The 26,324-nt window shown below is 40.1% G+C and overlaps 1 protein-coding gene across 1 annotated transcript in view; it reads left to right on the forward strand.

Annotated features, from left to right (window-relative positions):
- CDC73 (cell division cycle 73) overlaps positions 1-24,653 on the forward strand; it is a 109,666-nt gene extending 85,013 nt beyond the window's left edge. The window contains exons 11-17 of the mRNA XM_028732528.2: positions 8,542-8,599; positions 11,704-11,739; positions 11,929-12,016; positions 15,289-15,450; positions 17,166-17,266; positions 21,397-21,538; positions 22,822-24,653. Of these exons, the coding sequence (XP_028588361.1) occupies positions 8,542-8,599; positions 11,704-11,739; positions 11,929-12,016; positions 15,289-15,450; positions 17,166-17,266; positions 21,397-21,538; positions 22,822-22,858 (624 nt within the window). The 3' untranslated portion in view covers positions 22,859-24,653. The remainder of the gene's footprint in view (positions 1-8,541; positions 8,600-11,703; positions 11,740-11,928; positions 12,017-15,288; positions 15,451-17,165; positions 17,267-21,396; positions 21,539-22,821) is intronic.
- Positions 24,654-26,324: the final 1,671 nt, after the last annotated feature.

Here is a 26,324-nt window from a genome sequence, read left to right on the forward strand (position 1 = left end):
GGAAAACAGAGTGATGGCACTCCTCTAGCAAGCTCCAAAATTAGAAATCCCTACATGCCTTTACTGCTTTGTCCCACAAGTCTTTGAACGAAACAAAAACAAAAAATCATGCTCTTGTAGGATGTTTACTGCCCTTCTGGGATTTGAATCTTGTCTGGCTTTTCAAAGCCCACAAGCCTCTCCTTGCACATGCATTCAAACAAGAAATAAACAGACCCTTAGGCAAAGTAATAAGTATTGCATGAAACACTACCGTACTTATCAGCATGCACAAAGAATAAAGGTTCCGTTCTGTCTAAAACCTTAGCAGCAGAGACTGGGAGGGTTGACAAAGACACAGACCTGTCCAGTTTTTACCTCAGAAGAATGCTAATGCAATTTCTTAATGTCCATCATGCTTTGTCATGGTGTTGTTATCTATCGAGTTTATTTATTTGATAAAATTTGTGTGCCTCTTGATTGGAAAAGAAAGAGAAAACAGCTGAATCGGCCAAACCGTTGCTGCTCAGCTAGGTACCCATCATCAGCATCTTACATAGTGAGCTCTGTTGCCATGGAGACAAATGGTGGGACCTTTTCGTACCCCTGCTTGGTTAGATGCCACATCATCCTAGGATGGAGAGCAATAGGCCAAGCGTGTGTGTGTGTGTGTGTGTGTGTGAGAGAGAGAGAGAGAGAGAGAGAGAGAGAGAGAGAGAGAGATGGTACTGGAAACTAGACTCAGAAGCTAAAGTCATGGTTTGGGGATCTTGGAAACTTAATGGGGAGACAAGATCTGTTGGAGTGTTAACACTGTGAACCCTTCCATCAGACTGTTTATATGTATAAATAAAACTGAATCCTAAAGACAGCACGGTCTCCATTGACCTACATTCCCAGGAAACGGAACCCTGGGGTAAGCACTGGAACGCCTGGGGTTTCTTGTCGCTTGGGTGCACGCAACAAAGGACAGAAGTAATTCTCCTCTCCTTGCCTTGAAGTTCTGCATTTAATCCCCATCCCTCTGCCTTCATGACAGTGGCTCTCTTCCTTGCTGCTGGCATAAGCTTCTGTCTAGCTTAGAAGCGCTCAGTTGTCACCTCATTCAGCTCATGTGGTCCTGGCCGAGAGAACAGCCTCAGGCTCCATTCTCTCTGTCCTTCCTTTCACCCTCCATTCCCATAGCTCTGCTGGTGCCAGGAAAGGACGAGGAAGATCGAGCTAGACTGCTGTGAGCAATGCCAAGAACTGACACTGAATGTCTAATGGCAGCAGGAAATGGCGTGGATGCAGTTTTTGTGGCTTGTTCTGCATCTGAACCTGTACACACGAAATGAGACAGTGTTGTCCAAATGCCTTTATTGGTGTTTCATGAATGTAGGCTTTAAAAACAAAACACTTCCACTAAGTTGAGTTGATTGCATGCATCTAAGACAAAGAAAACGGAGGGTTCAAATGTGTTTGTCCATCCAAGACCTAAATATGCAAAGGATCTGAGAACAGCTTAGCGATATCTGTGACTGTACTGGGTGATCAGTCATGGGCTTTAGAAACCTTCTTGGCTGCATCTGCTTGATGGCATGTGGAATAATGCACTTGGCAAACCAAGCAGAATCTTAATCTGTTTCCTTCATTATTTGATTTAAAGCAAATTGCTAGTCTTTGTGGCTGCAGAGAAAACCCTGGAAGTTTGTGACCACACAGAAGATGGTAAGAAGTCTGAGTGGGGATCCTAGTGGCTAGCACTGTGAGATTTCGACCAGCTTCGGCCCATCTGAAGCTGATACAGGCTCATCTTATCTTGAGCCCAAGCAGAGTAGTCCACACAGCAGAAGGATAAGCAGTATGTGCCACATTCTTAACTTTATTTCCACTCTATGCTGAGAGAATACAAACATGCATCTTGCCTCTGTGAGAGCAGAGAAGCAACTGTCTCTCTAACAAAGAAACCGAGAAAACAGTGAAAAACAGGAAACCAGTGTCCCATTCCCGTGGGAATCCAACAGTAACTGGGACTGTGGAATGCAAAACAATGTCTTGTGACTGCAGTTGCTGCTCAGTGAGGGAAATAGAAACCAACAAGCACACGGTGACAATTTAGAGCCCTTTTCCAAAGATCCCAGTCAATATTTTCTTCTCCATGTTCTGTTCTCCTACACCTTGTAATTCAGGGCCGATGAACATCAATGAGGGCTGTGGCTGCATCAATTTGTTTCTGCCAGTCACATGCAGCTGTTCCCATGTGCAGGCCAGCATGACATCTGAGTTGGTAGCAGCACATTGTCATCATTCCTGTGTGTAGCTGCAGCTGCAGGGAGGCTTAAAGTTGGAAAATGCAATGGAAAACAAGCAAGGGGTATGCAACTGATGGTTGATCACTGGAAATGTGGAAAGTTGTTTGAGTAGAAAAATGAATGTAGTACTACAGGCTAGTTAGAGGAGTAATTATGCAGGACATTCCTTTCTTGTCTTAAGTGTGGGGTTTTCTGAACAGCATTGTCAAAGTACTCACTCATATTTTCGGAAGGGCCGCTTCCCCGTGGCAGTTGTGTGTGGCATTTGTAATTATTGGCTATGACCTCATTTGCATGCACACCTTTCCTATGGTGTCATCATGTCATATCCCTCCCCTCTCAACTCCAAAGTGAAGGCTGTGGTCCTACTTGGATTTAACCTTGAAGCAAGCCTTCCTCCCCCACACCCCAACATAGTAGCACTTTTTTTTTTTTAAGCAAACTTGAATGCTGCGTAGAGGGAGAAAGCCAAGTGAAATGAAAGGAGAAGGAAGTTGTGTTGTTCTTTTGTATTTCACTGCTTAGCTCTCCAGAAAAGCAGGCAAGCTGCTATTCAGAGCAATTGGTGGAAGGGGGGGGCAGTAAATTTGGGAAAGGCGGGGGACCCTTGGGGAATGTTCTCTTACTTGTTTCTTTATATTGGAAAAATGCCAAGACAGCAGCTAGGATGTGGAGCGTTGTTGGAGAGATGGAATTAGAAAGTGCAACTTGAAGGGACTCCGTAAAGCGGAATGAGAAGGGAAACCCAGAATCCTGAACTCGCTCCTCATCAAGAGGGGGAAAGTAGTAAAGCAAACTGAGTGACAACAGTGAGCAATTAAACTGCAACCCGGCAGGAATGCTGGTGCCTTGTGCATTAGCTTTCTTCAATGGGAAAGAGCACGTGCGCACACACCTCATTCAGTCTGCAAGGCTGGCTCTGCTGGGAGCAGGCAGATGACATGCCGCTACTACACAACCCAAAACATGCAGATTCTTCTAGCAGCAGCAGGCAAACCATTTCTGTTGCAGCTGCCACGTCTAGGCATCTGACTGTGCAAGGTGGTAAGTACCACCGTGTCCCCACCACTGCCACAGCCACAGTGAAACAGTCTCCTTGCTGGCTTTGCCACGATCATGATGCTCTGTCCTCTCCCTTTCTCCTTCCAGCCAATTGGAAGAATGGAGACGGAGAGGCAGTACAGGGAAAGCAAATAGCTCAAGGAACTCATAAAGCAGCTTGGCGCTCTTTCACCCTCCATTCTTTTTTTATAGAGTGGCAGCTTACTCCACCCAGGAATCGAGAGAGCTGTTTCATCCAAGTGCCCAAAAGCCAGCTCAAAGAAACAATAGCCACCGGCCAGCAGCAGCTGTAGTCATGGTTGTGTGTGGAAGCAGGGGGGAGAAAGGTGTGCCCTTCATTTGCTACCTAAAGCAATTTGCTTGCTTTCTTTCCCCTCTTGATGAGGAGCAATGCTCAGTTTGCCTCATTATAGATTCCGCTCTCTTGAGAAGTAATCAAACAATCTAAACCTGCAAACAGAAAGTGTTTGCTTAAAGGCAAGGAGCTCTTTAAAAACCTCGGGAGTGGTTTGCTTGTGTACACTAAGCAAGCTAGTGCTGCAGTTGTGTGTTACAGAAATATTGCCACACATCTAGTGGGGAAATAACCAAGGTGAAAACAAACAGCCTGGAATACAAGCAGCTTGATGAGGAGAAAGTCTGGACACGCCATGACTTGTTAGCTGCCTTGAGTTCCTCTGAAAGTAGGTGAGATACACATCTTTAAAAAATAAAGGCAATAAACATTTCATTTCCTCCTCCTATTGCAGTCCCCTGTAACCCCGCTGCCACCACCCAGAAAATCTAAGATTTCAATCCCCAGCATCTCCAGGTAGAGCTGGGCGAGACCACTGTCTGAAACGCTGGACAGCTGTTGCCAGTCACTGTAGACAAAGTTTGACTTTGTATATGACGGCTTCCTTTCTGGGCAGTATGAGTGTAGCTCTCCCAGATGATTTGATTTCATATAAGTTATAACTGCAATATATAGCTGGTAGCAGTTTTGCACCTTGAGTACACTTCAGGCACCACATTGTCCAAGAACAGTAGAATTGTCTTTCTTTTCCTCTCCTCTTCTAATCTTGATGGTTTGGTGGTTTGTGGTGTATATGTCAGACCAGCTATAAGGACAGTACAATGTTCAGGTTGCACCCAGCTAAGTTATGCTGAGATTATAGCAACTAGAACTATGTTAGTCATGTCCATTACCTTCAGTGGGTCTGCTGTGAGCATGACTAGCTAGCATTGCATGCAACCCAGTATTTTGTATGCTGCTGGGGCAAAAGGCTTTGGTTTCCTGAATTGCTCTGTGTACATGTAGCTGTTCTACATGTAACTTCTAGTGTTACATCTTCTTTTTAATATTCACTAAGTCTTTCCCTTCCAAAGCAGACTTTTGTATCTTTCTTTCAGCTAGGGCACTTAACAGATCCCATCAAAACATTTAAGGGTGTTAGGTAAGGATGCCTTTTGGCCGCTTTATTATTTAATTTTTATTTAAATAACCTGGTAACCACTCTCCATAACCTCGACTTCCATCCTCCGAAGTTAGCAAACCGACACATCACGGCTCTGCTTTACGCAGATGACGCGGTAATACTATCCAGAACCCCCGTAGGGCTTAGAAGAGCACTAAGAAAAATAGCTGCCTATTGTGAGACGGAATGCCTCAAAATAAATTATCAGAAGACCAAAATTCTTGCTTTTGGTAAAAAACCAAAGCTCAGAAACTGGAAACATCAAGGCCAAAATTTAGAACAAGTCTCGAACTATAAATATTTAGGAATGGCGGTCCAGGCATCAGGATCCAACAAAATTCATATTAACTCAAATGGGTGTGCTGGAGAAAGATCTGCAAATGTTATCCTTAAATTTTTTAGAACTCAAGGGGGTTTTTATGTCCCCGTGGCACTAAAATTATATAAAGCCAAAACATTGGCACAGCTCCTTTACGGATCCTTTCTGGGCCCGCCTCCTTGTTCATTCCCCTTGAAAGAATGCAATCCAAACTCCTCAGAGGCCTTCTACAAGTTCCTAGATGCATTTCAAATGCATGGGTCAGACTAGAAACAGGGATGATGAAAGTCAAAGCTCATGTTATTCTAACATCAATATATAAGTGGCTAACTCTGAAACTGCTCCCCCGAGGAATAGCCCCATTGATTCTGAGTGACCAGTTTCAGTCTGGCAGACAGCAGTCTTAAACACTCTTCAGAAACTGGGCCTTGCTCCCCAAACCTTCATAACTATGGGCCTGGGCCAATCTAGATCCGTGGTTAGGCAAAGAATCATGGACATAGAGAGACAACAGGACTGTACAAGGGTCCCCGATTATAAAATCATAGAAAACAGGAGATACGTAGCCGCTCCAGCCACATATCTCTATTCCCTCGCATCCAGAAACGCAAGAAGGGCTTTCATTCTTTCTAGAAGCTCACCCTTGCCCTCACCGGTTCTAGAAGGCTCCTATAGAAGAGTCCCTTACACAGAGACTTTGCGCCTAGGGGAAATAGGAAGCCCCGAACATATATTTTTTAGATCTCCTTTTTTTTGCTGAGATTTGTAAAGACACCATTGACCCTTTGCTGAAGAGGCTCACCGATCTTTCAGAGAAGTCTAAACTTAATTCTCTCCTCTTAGGCAAAGATCACAAGACGACCTGGCTGGTAGCCAGATTCTGCGCCCAGATTTGTAGGCACAAATCATCCTCTAGAATAAAATAGCTTACTAGGGAAGAGCTGAAGTCGCCCTTTGGGGCACCTCAGGGTCAATTTTTATGGTAGCCCAAATCTCAGTTGTACGGGTATATGTATATATCTCAATTTTAACTCATGAGCTATTGCTGCAATCTGCTCTAATTGTATATTTTATCTTTATGGACGCTGTTTTTATTGTGTTATGCTAGCTGGTCTTTGACCATAATAAAATATCTATCTTGCTTTCAGAAAGGGAGTGGTGGTGAATGTTCCTTCCGCCTGGTTCATTCATTTCCCCTTACTGATTAAAATCAAGGCATTCTATATGCACTGTCCAGTTAAGCCGAGTGAACATTGGTAAAATGCCTTTTCTGTAGAGCATAGATGCGCGTTGCGTTGAGTGAAGTAATGATTTGTCACATCTAGCATTGCAGCTTCCTATGCAAAATGTCATTTCATGACTGGCAGGTTTTAGATATTTGGGAATAAATTGTTTGCTTTAAAGAGGCGTAAATCCTGGGTGATATCATTGTGAAAGAGAAGGAGACTGGATACTGTGCTTCGCACATTGCAAAAGCTGGTGGTTGTATGCCAAGCAAGATTTGTTCACCATATGTAATTAATCAGGCATGTTTTATTGAAGTTCTGTAGGGAGATATTTAACTAAATTCCAGTCTTTATCAGCCGGACGAATGAGAGATGGCCCACTGTGTATCTTTGACTCATAGACGATTGTTTCAAAGAGCCATATTGGGTTTTAATTATCATGAGAGAACATTTAATTCAGATTTCATATAACAGTACCTGTTGTAAAAAAAGGATACAAATTCAATCAAGGATGTAATCCGCCAGATGCTGCTGCTATTCAAATTGTATTCAGTTCAGTGGGACTTGCTGCCTTCCTGTATTCCATTTAGGTTGTATTAAAATGAATAGAAACTGTGTAGCAGTAGTACTTGTAGCATAGTCGCTGGTGATGTAATCTGCTTACAGACACACAATTTGACAAGCAATGACTTTATTTGACATTCTTCTGAATGTTTTCCTATTTAGATCTGTATACAGTGGTACCTCGCAAGACGGAAAACTCGCAAGACGAAAGGGTTTTTGGTTTTTTGAGTTGCTTCGCAAGACGATTTTCCCTATGGGCTTGCTTCGCAAGACGGAAACGTCTTGCAAGTTTGTTTCCTTTTTCTTAAAACCGTTAATACAGTTGCGACTTGACTTCGAGGAGCAACTCATAGCATGTGGTGTGGTAGCCTTTTTTGAAGACTTTGGTGATTTTTGAAGCTTTTCCAAAACTTTTCCGACACCGTGCTTCACAAGACGAAAAAATCGCAAGACGAAAAAACTCGCGGAACGAATTAATTTCGTCTTGCGAGGCACCACTGTATTAGAATCTAAGGGCCCATTTACAGCTGATTGTTTCCCAAAATGGAAATAATTTTTATGTTGTGTAAGCTTGCCTCTCATTTGTCATGAATGTATTCATTTGAGAGCATTCTGCTTTGAGGTTTTTGGATATGTGTAATTGCGATTATATGTTTAGTTGAAAGACTTTCACATGTGAAGGCATTCACTGATAATTGGGGGAAGTGGCTACCTACCATGCAGTTCATGAAGTAGCCTACCATTTAGTTTTTAACTGCAGTTTGTAACAAATGGTTTATTAATTATTTCAACTAATTAATTTTAAAATAATCTGCCCATTGCCCATGTGATGAAAAATTACTATGATTGTTAGCAAACTACTACTACTACTTGAGAACAAATAGTTGAATTGACATCAGCAGCAGTTATCCAGTGGCATTTCACCGGTGAATGAAAGCAGGAAGATAGCAGTAGTTAACACCTAGCTATCTTGTCCAGCATTCTTTTTCTCACAATGACCAGCCCAGATACCTATGAGAAGTCCACAAACAGGATATGAGAACCGTAGCCATTTTCTGCTGTTGTACCCTAGGTACTAGTATTCAGATAGATGCTCCTTCTGGTCCTTGAGGTAGCCTATAGTCATTGTTGATAACTTATCCTCCATGAATTTGTCTGATTCCCTTTACAGGCTGTCTAACCAGGTAGCCATCACCACGTTCCATGGTTGACATTAAATCAGGGGTGGCCAACTTATGTTTCATGTCCACAGCTTTATTGACCCATGGTCAGCCCTCTGGGGTCCCAACTGTAAAAGTGGGTGTGGTGTAAGAGTAGCTGTGTCCATATAAAAAAAGAACATATTTTTTGTGGAGTCACCATTTTTTATTTACGTACTGTGGACATCACCCATCTTCAGATAAAGAGTCCGAATGTTGCTATATTTAAACTTTTTCTCTGCCTTTGATATTTTTCCTAAACAAAACTTTCAGACTTTCTAAAGCATATATTACATTGGTTATGTAAAAAGATGCTGGAAGATGATGCTGGTCTTATTAATTATTTGCTTGAATCGTTTTCCTGGCGAGAAAGAGAGAGTGTTTACGTGTATATGAATAAAAGTTTTATTATATTAAAGGCTGACTTTCCTCTTTCTAAAGGAAGGCGCTTCGGCACGGAAGACCCAAACCCCAGCAGCTCAGCCTGTGCCAAGACCAGGTAAATCTACCTTTTAAAATAAGTATTTCATGTGTATGTATTTATTAATTCATTTGCAGTGTTTATATCCTGCTCTTCATTAAATATTTTCAAACTCAGAGAAGGTAACAAAGTAATAAAATAAAAAGAGAAAAACAATGAGTAAAAATTGCAAAATCATATAAACAAAGCTAATAAACAACAAATTAACAATTCTGACATAAGATAAACAAGCAAAAACTACAGTGACAAAAATAAAAATTTCTACTTTAGCCAGATATCTAAGTAAAAATGCCAACAATGCAAGACATTCAAACAAATTAAGCCAGCAATGGACTAGGAATAATTCCCATCCCATTTTCCACCAAGGCAGCCTATTCACTCGTTTTCTCTCACACACAACAGGCTCTTACTCTGTGGCATTTGAGCATCTTAAGACCTTTCTCCCTCACTCTTTAACCCATCCAGGCTCTTAACCTGAGTGGTATGTATCCTTACCCATAAGCACTCACAGCAAGAAGCTCTTATGTCTTGTCTGCAGGAAGCAATAGTGCACAAAATGCATGACCTGGCTTTAAATCCGCACTGATTTTAGTATGCATTACTTGTAGAAAATACTTTGGTCTCTGGCTTTAAATAGTTAGACAGGGGTTTTTAACAACCATTATGTCTTGCACTAAGCACCTCTGGGACATACAAATATTTCCAATGTTGAATGGTGAGTCAGGGCATGTCAGTACTATAGTGTTTGGTTTGCTGAACCGCAAAGAATTATGGCTGTTGTAGTTTGGTGAGGATTCCAAAACTGTTGTTAGAGACCTCTAGACCCCTATGCAGAACTACCGCTCCCAAGGTCACTGCACAAAACAGGTGTCTGGCTGTTTAAATTCAAGCTATAGTGGATGTCAAAACCCTTGAGAAATACTCAGTTTATGCTGACAATTAACAGCAACTATCTCTTGAACTGATGCTAAGAATGGATGCCATGTAAATACTGCAAGGCCATGTGAGTATTTTTAGCACCAAATGGTGACTGGATCGTGATGGCAGGCTGGGGAAAGAATAATGCTGTTAAATAGGTACTAAGTAGCTATAGAATAAAGAGAAGTTAGGAGAATAAATTAATGGGGGGGATTCAATGTGAATTGGATCAATTTGTTAGGCATCTTCATTGCAACAGCTCCTTTTGCCCTCCTAATGGAAATGACTATACACTTTTCAACTTTTCCAGATGCAAAATTCTCAGGAATAGGTGTTTTTGTTTGGTTTTGCCTTTGCTTTAAAATGATCATCATCTAAAAGATATTTTAAGATGGAATGCTAATGTAGTTAGACTGGCATAGTATTGGAATTTTTTACTGGTTATGTTATCTTTGCAGCTATGTGCCTATGCTTAGAAAGGTCATACTGCCTGTCATATTTATCTCACCAGGCTGTTGAGAATAAGAATGTGTTTGGAACTGACAGGCAATGATATGAAAAGGGTAGAAATAGCAAGAGCAGAAATACATCTGGATAAGCCGTTGCACATGGGGGTCACACTGCCAGATGCGATTTCACACATATTAACTGAAAGGCCTGTACAGGCCTTCGTCAGTACAAAGGGTGGCCAATATCACGACTGACCTTCCATCCTGCAAGAGTACAAAGAAACAAGCAAAGTGCCATGAAGCATCTGAAGAAAGCATTCCCTCAGGATTTCACTACAAAATGGTTTAATTTCTTTAGTAGTCTTATATATTTATACAGTACCACCAGTGATCATGGGATCTTAACAGAGTTTCATAGGCAGTGTACTATGAAATTTGAAGTCAGCGTTGATGCAATCCTGAAAGCACTTAGTAAAGTAAGTAATTATATAGCTGCAGCTGTCCTCTTAAAGTGTGGTGGGTTATGCCAACAGTTGCCCCTTTACATTGCAACACTGCAGGGTGATGCTCTCATGTCCCTTCAAACCTCAGGCATACTTAAAAAGGTAAAGGTGAAGGACCCCTGACAGTTAAGTCAAGTTGTGTACGACTCTGGGGTTGCAGCGCTCATCTCGTTTTACTGGCCGAGGGAGCCGGCGTACAGCTTCCGGGTCATGTGGCCAGCATGACTAAGCCGCTTCTGGAGAAACCAGAGCAGTGCACAGAAACGCCACTTACCTTCCTGCCGGAGTGGTACCTATTTATCTACTTGCACTTTGACTTGCTTTCAAACTGCTAGGTGGGCAGGAGTTGGGACCGAGCAACGGGAGCTCACCCCGTCACAGGGATTTGAACTGCCAACCTTCTGATCGGCAAGCCTAGAGGTTCAGTGGTTTAGACCACAGCACCACCCCAGTCCCTCAGGCATACTTAGGATCGGGCAATTGCCTTTCGCAGCTGCTCATCTTCTTCCAGTGACGGTGCTGAGACTGGGAAGAGATTTCCTCAGCCCTCGGTCAAGAGTAGTCACCCACAGTGTACCACCCCACAGTGCTGGGAAGTTGTGAGTTGCACTCCATTTTTGTAAAACCTGAAAAGTTACTTGTTGAGTGTTCAGTTGATGAGCTTTCATTTGCTTCCTCAAAGTACAACATTTGAGTCTGAACATTTGCTGAACTGGGCAATTTCTTTCATTGTACTGTATGCCGATTGTGTTCACTGCTAATCAGAATTTGTAACCAACTTCAAACCCAGTCTTAAATTTCCTGGGTTAGAATAAAATCCACGTTTCTGGTAACTGTTGGTGCAGACACAAATGTTCCCCTGCTGGAGGAAATTATGACCAAGTTCTTAAGGATGTAATCTCACCACACTGTAGGAACAAAATGTCATGGCATGTGCTATGCTACTGTGATTCAGAAGAGGAAAATATTGTCCAGTGTTTCTCAGAGAATGGATTTGAAAATAGGCAGAAAATAGTTTTCCCCCTTGTTAGTTGCCTGCTCCGGTATCTCATGCCAGGATCACAAGAGTTGTGAGTACTTCTTAGAACTCACATTTCTACTGCAGCATTAATGCAAATAATAACCAAGTGACACCACGTGGAAGTGAATTAAGGATTTATTATTCCAGGCTAATAAATTTGACTAATCTTACTCAGAATCAAAATTTGTTATATAAAGCAATGATTATGTGGTTTCTTTTTCCTCTGCACAGTCTCCCAAGCAAGACCACCTCCAAACCAGAAAAAAGGTGAGTTGCTTCTAATTTTGTAAGCCCTTTAATCATAAACAGCCTATATTTTGTGGCAAATACGAAGTAAGGATTTACAATTAGTTCATAATTTTTTAAGCTGCAGAGCAGGGGGTTAAAAATGATGATGAGAATGGCATTTTGTTAAAATTATGTCTTTGTTTTGTTTTTTAAATTATCTCTCTACAGGATCTCGAACACCCATCATCATTATTCCAGCAGCTACCACCTCTTTAATAACTATGCTCAATGCAAAAGATCTTCTGCAGGATCTAAAGTAAGTAGCTGAGTAAAATATGCTTCATAAAAGTCAGGTGTAAAAAAATGTAGCTGAAGTTGTAAGTTATTATAGAAACTGTGCATGTTATTTTATATCAGCGGCATTTTAATTTTTTATGACAAAATTGGTGACTACAGCATAGGTTCCTTAGCAGAAACAAAAGAAACACAACAACACTATGATTGTGAGTTCTACAGAACCTCTTAACTTCCATGCAGAAAGCATATAGATACCAGAGGTAAACTCAGATCTGAACAAAAATATGGATTTGCTTTTTAAAAGCCCTTTTTTAAAAAAAGAAAAGTTTAGTTTAGGTTTTCTGCCTTTCCTTTTGCCTTTTGAGGCACACTTCGTGTTGTATTGTAGGTTGGTTGATGTATTGATTCACAAATCAGTACAGTGGTTGAACCCTGTGTGCATAGGCTCTGCTTTTGTATATTGTATGCATTTTAATTTGATTTATATTTGTAATGTTTTCCTTTACATTGTGCTTAAACTTTAGATTTTAGTTTTCAACATCAAAATAATAAAATTATAAATAAAAAATGTGTGGCAAGAAGAATCTCTCTCCTAGGCTTGGAAGCTGAAATGCGAGCGAATCAGACATTTGCAGGTTTTGTATTTGAAGTTCTGCCCTTCTTTCTACACGTCTTTTATGGTCCTCAGGAGGCTGCAACTGTTTCTGTACTTCTATTAGTCCTATCCCTTTATCATCCCATGAATGCAGTGTTTTGCCACTAAAGATTTGTGACCTTGAGGAGCATTTCTTTGTAGTCTGGCAAATCAGTGTGTGACAGTCATGACTGGCAGTCTAATTTTCATCCTCTGTCTGTATATTTTACACCCCCAAATTAGAGAAGGAAAATCTCACCTTCCATTTAAATTAGTTTGTGCATCCAGCTGTGTTTCCTGTTCTCTCTTCTGTGTGTCGCAGTGGGTTTTATCTCTGTGAGATACAGTGATGAGAACACTGTATGATTCTATGATTCTATGAACAACAAGCATGATCCAAGTTGTCATGCATATGCTCATAAATGGTATGGACAATGTATCTTGCTTTGTTTTTTGGTAAGAGCATCTGTGGAGCAACTAATTAATAAAGATCTAAGTGACAGGTATGTTAAAAAAGAGCAATTCTTATAGCACATGGCTTTAGTCTGGGAAATTGCCAACATCTCAGTGTCCTTCCATATTTTGCTTATCTAAAAATTGTGAATTATACTTTGACCTGGTGTGGATGAAAAAATAAGTCATCTCCTAACAATACTGAACCACGTCACTCCAAATCTATTGGTGGTTTGCCACTTCAATTTCTTCTCTTGTGAGTCCCAAACCAAGAAAGGAGGTTGGCTTCTTAGTTAGGAATTCCTGGAGCATAACGCTTTCCCATCGTTATGTTCTCACGTTTTGTAATTGGCTGCCTTCATCCAGTGGCATGTTACCCATGTTGGGAAAATGTGATAGTTCCCCACTTATTGCAGGAGGTGTTACTGAGACTGTGCTGAACTGAAGAAAAGAATATGGAAGGCTTTAAAATGCATTTTCAAGGAAATGCTGCTAAGTTGAAAGTAATTAAAAATGAGGGACGTGGGTCAGCTAACGTTCAGATGCCATGTTTTCTAGTGTGCACACACAAAAACGTTGAAATTGGGCTTTGGCACCTTTATTAATAAAATAAAATTATTGTTATTGTTATTATTTTTCAGAAACCACTTCTGATTTGCATTTTATTGTATTTGTCCTTCTAGAAACCTAATTCCAGCGATAATAAGAGTTACTAGAATTTGTAGGTGGACAAAACTAATTTGATTGGGGTTTAGAAAAAACACACACACTGAGCTCACTCTCATCTTTATTCTGTAAACTGCTCTGAGATCTTATAATGAAGGAAGGGCGGTGTTTGTGTGGAGAGATGGATGGATGGACGGACAGATAAATAGAAAGGCAAAATTGCCATTATTTCTGGATTTATTTTCTTGAGATAATAAAAGTAAGTTCTTTTGTTTGCTTCTTATTGAAAAGGTACTCTTAAATAGCAGATCTGGAGTTCATATTTTCCTTAATTCGTCATGTTTCTCCAGGTATCTCATCAAAAAGCCAGGTTTAAGGCATCATAAGTGTTAACCTTCAATAAACTTTTTTCCCCATAATGCAAAGGAGATCAGTATGTGAATATTAATAGTGCACTTTCTGTGTTCAATTTAAAAGGGCGAGATTGTCTTGATCGCTAGCTCAAAAAGGAAGCAATTGGTCAGTAATTGTACTGCTATTGACCATTTCTAAGAAGAAACTATTTATTGCTTCTGAAAGCAAGGAAATTCAATAAATGCATTGTTTAAATATGATGTTTGTTTTCAGTTGTTTATATTGCTAGAACCTAAAATGTATGTATTGGGATTTGGCAATGAGCTGTCTAACCATTTCTTTTTCACCATATTTATGCTTCTAATGAGTTGCTGTCATGAAAACCTCTCTGGATTCGTCTAATTCAGATTCCTTCTTTTACTCGAGTTTACCTTCCATGGCACTACTGAACATTATCTTCCATGCATCTAAACATGTCGTGAAATGTTCAAATAACTGGGAGAAATTTCCTTCTTGTTCCATTGTTGCTACTTTGGCGGCTGCGGGGTTAATGAATTTGAATATATGTAAATTCATGCATGTCAATTAACAGAGTTTGATTTCTTCTCTTCTGAGAGACATCTAGCAGTTGATACGGTAGATCCTTGCAGCCAAAATGTAAGATTAGGCTCCTAGGCATGTAGGCTTTTTTGCAAGACTGCCAAGCCATCCTTGTCTTTAATAAAAACTGAATCCTGTGAAATGTTACAAACTAACAAATTTATTGTGGCATAAATCTTTGTGGACCACAGCCCACCTACATCTGACAAAGCGAGATCTGGCTCACAAAAGCTTATGCTGCGATAAATTTGTTGGTATATAAGGTGCCATAGGACTTTTTGTTACTTTTCAGGCGTAGACTTAACACACCTATCCATCTGGAATTTATTTCTAGTGACACCATTTGTGGTGTAAAATATCCATTTAAATAGCATGCATGTCTCTATTTTTTGGAGCAGCCTAGAGATTTTCTGAAATTATTTTGATCAATTTAGAGGCTCTGTTAGCTTGTATTGTTCAGTGATTCCCCATGATTCTGTCCAATTTCTGATTAATCTCTTGACTACGTAATGTCTGCTTTACCTTGACTGCACCAAATCAATTAGTCCCAGTCTGTTTATTTTCTCGTCGTGCTTATATTTAAGGTTTGTGCCATCTGATGAAAAGAAAAAGCAAGGTTGCCAGCGAGAAAATGAAACTTTAATACAGAGAAGGAAAGACCAGATGCAGCCTGGTGGAACTACAGTCAGTGTTACAGTACCGTATCGTGTGGTTGATCAGCCTCTAAAACTTATGCCTCAAGATTGGTAAGGGAGAGTGAAATTTTGCTGCTGTTGCTGTTTCCCTACTGCTGACAATAGAGCTAGGATACAGCCCCCTTGAAGCCAAGTACTGTCCACTTACTTTCATTTCTGGAAATAGCCATTCTGGCATCATACCTTCTCATTGAATATTTGATTGCTAACATAGCTGTGTCAAATGGGCACAATCCCAGCACATTTCCGAACACAATTCATAGTGTTAGTGCTGACTTTAAAAGCCCTAAACGCCCTTGGCCCAATATACCTGAAGGAGCGTCTCCACCCCCATCGTTCAGCCCGGACACTGAAGTCCAGTTCCGATTGCCTTCTGCCGGTTCCCTCTCTGCGAGAAGGGAGGTTACAGGGAACCAGGCAGAGGGTCTTTTCAGTAGTGGCACTCGCCCTGTGGAATGCCCTCCCATCAGATGTCAAGGAAATAAACAAGTATCTGACTTTTAGAAGACATCTGAAGGCAACCCCGTTTAGGAAGTTTTTAGTGTTTGATGGGTGGGGTAATGATGATGATGATGATGATAATTTGTTACTAAGAGTGTTCCTTTGGGACACTCATGAAGAGAGCACTGAGTTATAAGTCCTCTTAAACTGCAACGTTCCATAGTTGTCTGGGTCTACAAAATCCACAATGGCCATTGTTTTTTCCATGAAAAGAGCATTATGACAGTGGGTCACTTCTAATGTGATTAGCAGAAAGTATGTTTCTTTTTCCCAAACTGCAAACAAAACTATCAACTCTCTTGGGGGAATGCAAAAGAGAGATTCTCATGACCTTTTTCTCCCTGCTTCCAAATTCTCCTTTTTCTGTGCTCATGCTGACCTGTCCAGGTCATGGCTCAGTATGGATTAAGATTACATGATACAGGAAGAGTGGGAGCTTTTTGGCGAGTATTTAAAGAGATACAACAAGCAAATAAATTTCCAAGTAGGGTTAGAAATATGAACAGCAGTTAAAAACAGTATGATAAAAGTCTAGAATGATTTGGGTGGTATAGTGGTACCTCGGTTTTTGAGTGTTTTGGAAGCTGAAAGCAGAAAACCCAGAAGTAATTGCTTCCGTTTTTGAACGCGCCTCGGAAGTTGAACGGCTTCTGCTGCATTTTATTCCTTTTTTCTCCATTGACTTTGCTAACTGCCCTTTGCGCCTCTGTTGTCGAAAGTTTCGGAAGTCAAATGGTCTTCCAGAACAGATTATGTTCGACAACCGAGGTACCACTGTATTAAAAGGATATGCAGCAAAAAAATGAATAAATAAGGAACCATGGGAGGGTGGAAGTCTTTTGATATGAGATTAACAAAAGAAACTGTAATATGTGTATATTAAGTCTGTGAAAATGCATAAATAAATTCAAATAATTCTCCACTGGAACTATTTCCCATCTTAAGGAACAACAATAAACTCTTTCCAACTAAGAGAGAGAGAGAGAGAGAGAGAGAGAGAGAGAGAGAGAGAGAGAGAGAGATTACATGTGCAGTCCATGTTCCTGGTTAGCTTTGTTGTTGAAGATTTCCAGGCATTGTTCAATGTCTAAATACATTTAATAAGACCGGGATCAGATATCCACAAGACGTGAACAGTTCGAAGTTCTTATGCAGTGGAGAAAACTTTATGTGAATAAATTCTTAGCTTTTGGAACACTGCAGGAAGTAAAAGACATTTTAAAGCTGAACACTAGTATTCATTGTTCTCATCTTTCTCTTTTTAGGGATCGTGTTGTGGCTGTGTTTGTACAAGGTCCTGCTTGGCAGTTCAAAGGCTGGCCATGGTTGCTACCTGATGGATCACCTGTTGATATTTTTGCAAAAAGTAAGCCTTCGTTTTCAGCCAGCTAATTCTCTGCCACGTGTTTTAATTATGAATTATCAACACTGTATTATTTTGATGGAGGCATTAGCTCACCTGACACCGATCAGCAAGGCTGGTTTGGTAGCACAGAGCGTCATTTGCTGAGGGAACTAGTTTGCTGTCAAGCTTCTCTGAGGGAATGATGAATTGTCATTTTTGCTGGGATTCACATAAGGTCAAGCTAAAATCTAGAAAGAGGACCAGAGTGTAGAGAAGCAACATGGCAGGGACCCTAGAGACGAGGGAAGAAGGAATAGTATAGGCCAGGCACATCCAACTTCCAAGAGACTGCGATCTCCTCCCTCTATAAAAAAACTGGCAGTGATCTACCCATTAGATTGACCAGAATTGTTGAGCTTTTTGGGGGAGGATGAGCCAAAGTTGTTGAGAAGGGCTTTTGGAAAAGTACCGAGGAGGAATTGAGGCAAGGAAGGGCTTAATGAAGTGATGGATGGATCTTGACAAGAGAGTTCTCCCATTTGTTGCTTCTAGTGTCACTATGGCATTCTGACTTTGCAAGTCAGAGGAGACAATGGGGTCTGAAGGCAGCTACAGGATGGGATGGGAGCTGAAATTCACATATTGATTTGAATTACCTTGGGCTGTGGACTTCTAATATTTTTATATTGTTTTGATGGAATTTAGGGTTAAGAAGCATCTCAGTATCATGTTAGCAGGTGTGCCTCCTCTTCTGCAAACTGCTCCAGATTTCTGCTCCTTAGCTCTGCATGGGAATGGTAGACTTTTGAGCTTCTTTTCTCATCTGTAACTCAATACAAACAATTGCTTCTCCCACAGAACAGCTTAAAACTTTCTTTAATCTTAAGAACTGTTCATCTCGCCTGCAACAGTGTGCACATACACAAACTGAAAAATCTGGACCTACGCATGAGCATCCAAGGAACCATTTTCATCTATATTGCCAGGGAGGAGGGATGTTGCTGGGGAGAAATGTTTGCAACCCTGCCTACTAAAACCTCCTGACAGAGAATAGTCAGGCATATATTCCATTAATCACTTGCAGCCGAACTTCTTAGTATTGCGGATTCCCATCAGTTATTTTAGATTAGAACTATGTCCCTTAGCCAGCACACTTGCATCATTGAAAAGCAATGCAACAATCCAGTTCTGCCGAACTTCCATCTTCCATCATATGTACTCAAGTTGTTGAGAAAATCAAAATTGCTGGGACAAAATGGTACTCTGGGAAGCATTAGGATTTAAATGAAGCTCGTCGCTCCTGACTTTCATACACGCAGAGAAGCTCAAAGTTCTTCCACGAGGAAACTGGCTTTCTTCCACAAGGAAGATTAACAGAGATTTAGAATTGTTTGCTGTAGATTGAAAGTTCGGATAAATAAATAAATTGAAAGCTGATTGCTGTAAAATCCAAGAAGAAGTCTAAATGTATCATGCAAATCCGGGATTAGACTCCCATCTAGATAGAGCACATCAGACTATTTCTCAGTATCTCACAATAACACTTTATGCTGGCTGAAATCCTATAAAGTGTCACTTGAACAAAGCTTAAAATAGTACTCTCTTTATCCTATGTTTTCCAGGCTACAGCGCTTGACCTCTTGTGAAATAATTTGTTTATTTTTGGACCATATACCAATTGCTTTTGTCGAGAATAATTTCTTTTATCCTTTCATTTCAGAGATGTCTGTATGGAAGTAGATATTTTCAGTGCAGAGTTCCGTATTTTGGCATTTTAACCAATATGAATATTTTATCTGAATGTCATTTTAAAGGTCTACTTGCAATCACATGTTAATGCAAGTCTATTGAACTTGAAGGTCACTTTTGGTGGATTGATTCTTGTTCAATACATTTTGCTCCTAACTCAAAGGATCTGTTTGACATTCATAGATTTCTTTGTAAATGCATATATCCTTGATATAGTTCGTGTACTTCTTTTAAAAGGAAAGGTTGGTATAACATAGTATGATAATAATATTTTTATTATAAATGCTAGAAGATGTCCTAGATACATAAAGTTGATGTACTTAAAGGATTTTTTGTTGATACCAAAAAAGTTTTAATGGAAGAAATTCCACCTTCAGGCAATTTGTAATACTGGTTGCAAGTCCTATGCATTTTGTGTGTGTTGTGTGTAAAATATAGAAGCAATTAGATAAAGATTTCCATGGTTCGATATGGTGATTTTAAGATTAAGTTCGCCGGTGATTTGCTATGGTGGGGCTATCACTTTACAAACTCTGCCATGTGGTTAAGACTCATATTACAGAGGTAATATATTTAAGTGCCACTCTAATGTAGTGTTGTGACATCTGAAATCGAGACTTGGTTGAGATCTTCAGAGGGCATGTTTTAATGCAGTACTTCCATTTTTTTTAAAGTGGACCTGGATGAACTGAAACAGCCTCTTTGGAAACAAAACATGAGCCCACTGACTTCTTATCCAGGATAATTGTCCCATTCACCTTGCTGTACTTCTGCCTCAGAGACCGCTGACAACAGCATATCATTTCTATAACTTATCTGGCACACATACCCCACAGCAATACTCATGAAGCAAATTCCTTTAGCCTGAGGAAAAACAACAAAACTATATATAACAAGGAAGCTAAATGCACTTTTAAAAATATTTCCAAATTGGTAGTCTTCAGGGCTGATGTGTTTTGTTTTCATTTTTTGGTGATGGGGGACACACTTCTGTCAAAGTACTCTGAAACACCAAAGTTATGGGTTAGCTCCAAATGTCACCATCCAACTTTTCATGTAGTAGAGGAGAATATTTTTGCTTATCCCTTACATCTCCCCCTTTCTATTCCAGAATGCCCCCCAGCAGATTTTCAAAGGATGCAAGGAGAAGTGGGAATCAGGCAATGTGCCCCCACTTCTCCTTGTGGACTTGGCTTGGACTCAAGCCATAGCTTTTATCCAAAAATTTGTGATTGACCAACAACAAATAGGAAGAATTGTAAACTGATTCTGAATCGGTTGAATTAATCAGTAAAAAAAACTTACAATGGACTCCAATTAATTGGTCAGCTAAATCTATGTCATTTTTATTACAATCCATTATAAAAACTGTATGTAGCTAGTAGCCTTTTAAAAGTTTCATTTCCCTTTTACGTCACATAGGAGGGAATGCTGCTTCTAAGATGATGCCTGGTTCCACACATTGTTGTTTAGTCGTGTCCGACTCTTCGTGACCCCATGCACCAGAGCACGCCAGGCACTCCTGTCTTCCACTGCCTCCCGCAGTTTGGTCAGACTATGTTGATAGCTTCGAGAACACTGTCCAACCATCTTGTCCTCTGTCGTCCCCTTCTCCTTGTGCCCTCCATCTTTCCCAACATCAGGGTCTTTTCCATGGAGTCTTCTCTTCTCATGAGGTGGCCAAAGTACTGGAGCCTCAGCTTCACGATCTGTCCTTCCAGTGAGCACTCAGGGCTGATTTCCTTAAAATTGGATACGTTTGATCTTCTTGCAGTCCATGGGACTCTCAAGAGTCTCCTCCAGCACCATAATTCAAAAGCATCAATTCTTCAACGATCAGCCTTCTTTATGGTCCAGCTCTCACTTCCATACATCACTACTGGGAAAACCATGGCTTTAACTATACGGACCTTTGTTGGCAAGGTGATGTCTCTGCTTTTTAAGATGCTGTGTAGCTTCCACACATATATGTATCCAAAAACCAAGAAACTGTGTGTCCAGCTTCAGAAATTCTATTTTTTCATATATGATATTTATTCATTAAAATGTGTTTCAATTAACATTTATTTGATTGGATTGTGGGCCTAACAAAAATGCAAGCCATTATATTGGAACAGCTCCTTAGAATAAGGACAGAAATCAGAGTATTCTTCTAAAAACTCGTGACACGGAAGTTGGGCATTAGGGCTAGTTCACAAGGGCACCATAGTTGTCACCTTAAGCTCCTAGCTGGATCACAGAAATGAAGCCTAGCTGCATGTACAGCGATATCCCTACACACTCCTGTGGCAACTGGTCTTGTTGTGTCTTCTGTTTCTGTATCGCAGTCTTCCAAAATGAGTTTGGGTGTTAAGAGTTATTTTAATTGTGATATCTTTTTTTCTCGTTCCTTTCTTTCATAGTTAAAGCTTTCCATCTTAAATACGATGAAGTCCGTCTAGATCCAAATGTCCAGAAATGGGACGTGACACTGTTAGAGCTCAGTTACCACAAAAGGCACTTGGACAGACCAGTGTTCCTGCGTTTCTGGGAAACATTGGACAGGTAAATATCACTCTGAAGGGAGGGGGATGCATTTATATTTTTAAATAAAAGCCATCTGTTGAAACTGGCAAGCTATTAAAAACAATAGTCAGATACCCACCACATAAGGCCAGTTTGCTGCACTGTTGCAAATTACATATTAATAAGCAATACACAAGAACATCTGTACTGATTGGGATTCCTGCTCACTTCTCTAATACCCTGCTCTCCAACCTGTACCAATAGCAGCTCATAAAGAGTTTCTACAGCTTAACAAATGTCTCCCCTTGCACTATATCCTCCATTTTTAGAGATCTGGCTCAAAGTGAGCTCTTACCTCCCCCCCCCCCCCCCCCCCAATTATTTACATCCAAACTTAAGGTAACAAGTGCAAAGCTAAATATTTTTAGCATTTTATCTAGAGATGTAAAACATTTAGAGCAAAGATACAGCAGTTTGATTAACTGGAAGCGGTCATATGGAGTAGATTACACCAGTTTGGAAAAGACACGCAGGTACCAAACCATTTCATAGCACCTTTTAACCTTAAATGGCTTGGGACCAGGATACCTGAAGGACTATTGAATGAACTTGCCCTGTCATTAAGAGGGCATTGCTCAGGGTCCCCCATCAGGACCTGCAGGTGGTGATTAGAGACAAGGTCTTTTCCATTGCAGCAACCTGTTTATGGAACTTCCTTTCTATAGAATTTTGTTGAATTCCATCTGTATTTCCTTTCCGTGGCAGGCAAACATTTTTTCAAAAAAAGAAACATTGCCCAGGCTTTTTAGTTTTGTTTCCATTTTACTCTAGATTTTTAACTGCCTGCTAAATCTGTCGTTGCTGGATTGTATTGTATATTATTTTGTAAGCCACTCAGAACTTTGACCGAAGAGCTTCTGATAATAACGTTTTAAATAAATAAATACTCTGCAAGTACTATTTCAGTTTATGTCATTTGCCCTCCTCCGATTTATCGCTGAAGTCCATTTTCGGTCTGTCAATCAGAGTAGTGAAAGATTTACTTTAAAAATCTATTGATGGAGAATTAGTTGTTGTAGTTGACACACCACATCTGTGTCATTCAGATGATGGGGGGGGGGCAGTTGGAACAGATGATAGCTAGTTCCAAATGCAAAAGGAGGGGGGGGGACAATTTATTGCTTTACCATTTTCCTTAGCTTAGTTTCTTACATCTTGGGTTGTTAACATCACTTTTGCAAGAGAGAGAATGCATGCCTAAATTTACATATTTATGCAGCTGCTGCAAGATTCTATAATGGTGATTTTTCTTTACATTGCAGGTACATGGTCAAACACAAATCCCACTTGAGATTCTGAATTCTTGACTGCCATTTTGTTTTCTCAAACTTTGGATTGAGAACTTTGAAAACTGCTCTGGTCTACAGAGAGGAAGGAGTTCTCCTTGCCCGCATTTGTCAAGAACATTATACAGATAAAGAAGGGAGTCATTGTTCAATCTTTTTATAAGACCTCGTTGGATCATCATGTTGCAATGACAAGCCCGCAGCCAGTCGTCATTACAAGCAAGGGATTTTGCTTAAAACTATTTTTTAATAGCATAAACCTTCTAGCCTGCAATTCAAATGTATATTTTGATAGCAAGCCATTTCTTCTCCATTTTGTTAAACTAGCAACATTTTTACAATAACGTTTCTGTTCATCAATAGGATATAGGGTGATTTTCATAAAAGGTTACGAACTTGTGTGTGTATGTATATATAGATATAGAGGTAGATGTTCTAAACCACTTCGCTTCTGAGCATAGTTCTTGGTTCTTTGCTTTATCGTTTCACTTGTGGAAAACCTTTTGATTTGATTGGTATTATCTTCTAGTCTGAAGAACTCTAGGAACTGAGCAAAGTGAAGACTGCTTTAGATGAATCAAATTGTCATTCTGTATATGTACTGTATATTCTTTCAGACTTTGGAAAAGGGATGAATAAATCCAAACTGGCTTCTTTTGTTATGATGATAGTTTACCAAAACTGTAAAAAGAGTAATGACGAATACATTTGAATTTTAAACACCCTCCTTGCAAATTCTCTAATTTAAAACTGCATGTGCATAATCCTCACATGGAGGTGTATATAAAACTCTACACACACAAGAATATTGTCAAGAGATTCAGGGTGTCTGGGATTTTTAAAATCTGAGTTGGCAAAATAGAATAATAGAACCAGTTCTTTGAATTCCAATATGTGTAGACCATTTCTTCCTTAGACTTTGTTCTTAAATTACGTTGGCAGTATGGGAAACATAGCAAGCCACGCGGGGGGAACCCGTTTTTCGAAGTTCAGTGCTGGCGTAAGCGAGGGGATGCAGTGCAAATTCTTCCCGCGGGTCCAGGGCTTTTCTCAATATCACGGGGATGTGCAAAGGAATGGCATCCCACTCTGCCGGAGTAATGTAGGAACCCAGTCTCAGTGCCATAAGAAGTTCAAAGTCACCCAAGTTCCAATTACAGCTGGTTAAACCAGTTTTTCAGCATTCGCATGAGATAGAAACTTTTCAGTAACCAAAGAACCTGTTTGCTTGATCAGGAATGAGCAGAGGCAAGAAAATACTGATATTTCTGTGAGTCTGTATTTTATAATATAGTTGCTGAATGCTGCATATCAGTGGACATGCAAAATGATCCTTCAACATTCAGTTTCATGTGGATTTTTTGAGATGAAGAAACTACATATTTCTGTTTTTCAAATCCAGAACCATGTTTTTATGCTGAGTGTCTGAGGTCTGACAGAAGTAAAATATTCTCCATATTCTTCCTTAGTTTTGCTTTTATTTCCATTTTCCGACTGGTTCTTTGTATATTGTTTCCAAAATGAACTGTTAAGGCTTTTCTTACTATCTCCTTCTTAAGATGCAGTTGAGATCTAAATGACTTTCTGAATACTTTTCATATTTATTTCTAATATACGGAGACTGTGACTTCTATTTTGTTGTAGTTAGAGCAAGTATCAATTTTTCAGCCTTTCAGTGCTTTTTTTAGTGATGTTAAGAATTCGCAATGGTAGTATTTTTGAAAGAATATCACAATAGAACTAGATGAACTAAATCAGGAATGGAATGTGTTTTTAAAATAAAATGGGGTTTCAGAAATCACTCATAACACTGACTTTTCTAGCACTTTTATTCAGCACGATGAAGAGCCAGAGCTGCTCTTAAACCTAAATGATGGGGTGGAATTAAAACTGTTGTTTGTACACTCTGTATTTTTCTTTTTCTTTTTTCTTTTTTACTTATGAAAAAAGAACCATACAATTTGGAGATTTTATAAGTTTGTAGAATTGTGATTGTAACACTGTCACATTTTTGGAACACAGATTACCTAGAAATAGAAAGGCAATACAATGTAAGAATCACATGATCAAAATGAGTGTGTGGCTCCCCTCCCCCCCCCCCCCATTTTAAAATTACATCAACCCTGTATGGTAAGTTAGGCTGAGACTTGCCCAAGGTCTCCCAGTGAGCTTCCTGGCTCAGCAGAGATGTGAACCTGGGTCTCTGCTGTCTTTAGATCACATTATTCTCCTGTAGGGGTGAATGTGTTCCATGTTATGGGTTGTCTGTGCATATCTCTTCACTGGCAGGAAGTAAAATCTATTAGAGAATTTATCCTGGGAAGTATAACCCCCTCCAGTTATACTTCCTCCAGCATTTTTCCCCCTCTAAGAATTCTGAGCACTGTAGTTTATCCCTCACAGAGTTATTATACCCAGCAACTCTGAACAAACTACAGTGGTACCTCGGGTTATATACGCTTCAGGTTACATACACTTCAGGTTACAGACTCCGCTAACCCAGAAATAGTGCTTCAGGTTAAGAACCTTGCTTCAGGATAAGAACAGAAATCATGCTCCGGTGGCGCAGCGGCAGCAGGAGGCCCCATTAGCTAAAGTGGTGCTTCGGGTTAAGAACAGTTTCAGGTTAAGTACGGACCTCCGGAACAAATTAAGTACTTAACCCGAGGTACCACTGTACCGACTGAGCTATCCCAGATTAAGCTGCTTCGAATGTGTGATAAAAATATTCTGTGTATACAGCCTTAGTGTGTAACACTGTAACAACTGGTTGAACACTTAAGAAGGCAGCAAGCTCAATGAGTCTATCTCAACCCAGTCTTTGACTCCTTACTATCTTTTGAATCTCTGTTCATTTTGAACTAGAAATTTCTGGATCTGGTTTTAGTCAGCTTAACCTGTGGTACCTCTGGTGGAGTACAATGTGCCCTTATTCAGTGCTTTATGTGTGCCACAATTCTACAGAAGTTTAGAAGTCTCAACCTTTTTAAAAAAGCATATTTCTAACATGTATGGTTACAGAGTTGTGTTTGTGTGTGGTCAATGCCTGATACGATATCTGACGTCAGAGGAGTTGCTTAAATATGTTTCCACTAGGCTATTGGTGCTTTGTATAATTCATTGTCCCTCTCCTTGAGAAGCAGAACAGAAGAAATAACCTACAAAATGTGAAAATTCAGAATAGGTTATGCAAAATAATTGTGAAGTCATCAAGCATAGGTTAACTAGCAGAACAGGAGAACTCTGTGGGGCTTAGACACAGCATTGACCTTACCTCTTTGCTTGTGGTGATTATAGTACAGGAGATCACAGCTTCTGTACTAGGATATTCCTAACACTTTCCAGCTGTTTTAGAACACAACTTTAAAATGAGAAAAGCTAGTTTGAACTTCCCTATATGCTCCTTAAAGAATATAATGAAACACAACCTCAGTTGCAGGATATAAAATCGGGGACATAAAGGTCCATACTGATCAGGG

The sequence above is a fragment of the Podarcis muralis genome, chromosome 5 (genome assembly GCF_964188315.1).
Source record: "Podarcis muralis chromosome 5, rPodMur119.hap1.1, whole genome shotgun sequence".
Taxonomy (NCBI): domain Eukaryota; kingdom Metazoa; phylum Chordata; class Lepidosauria; order Squamata; family Lacertidae; genus Podarcis; species Podarcis muralis.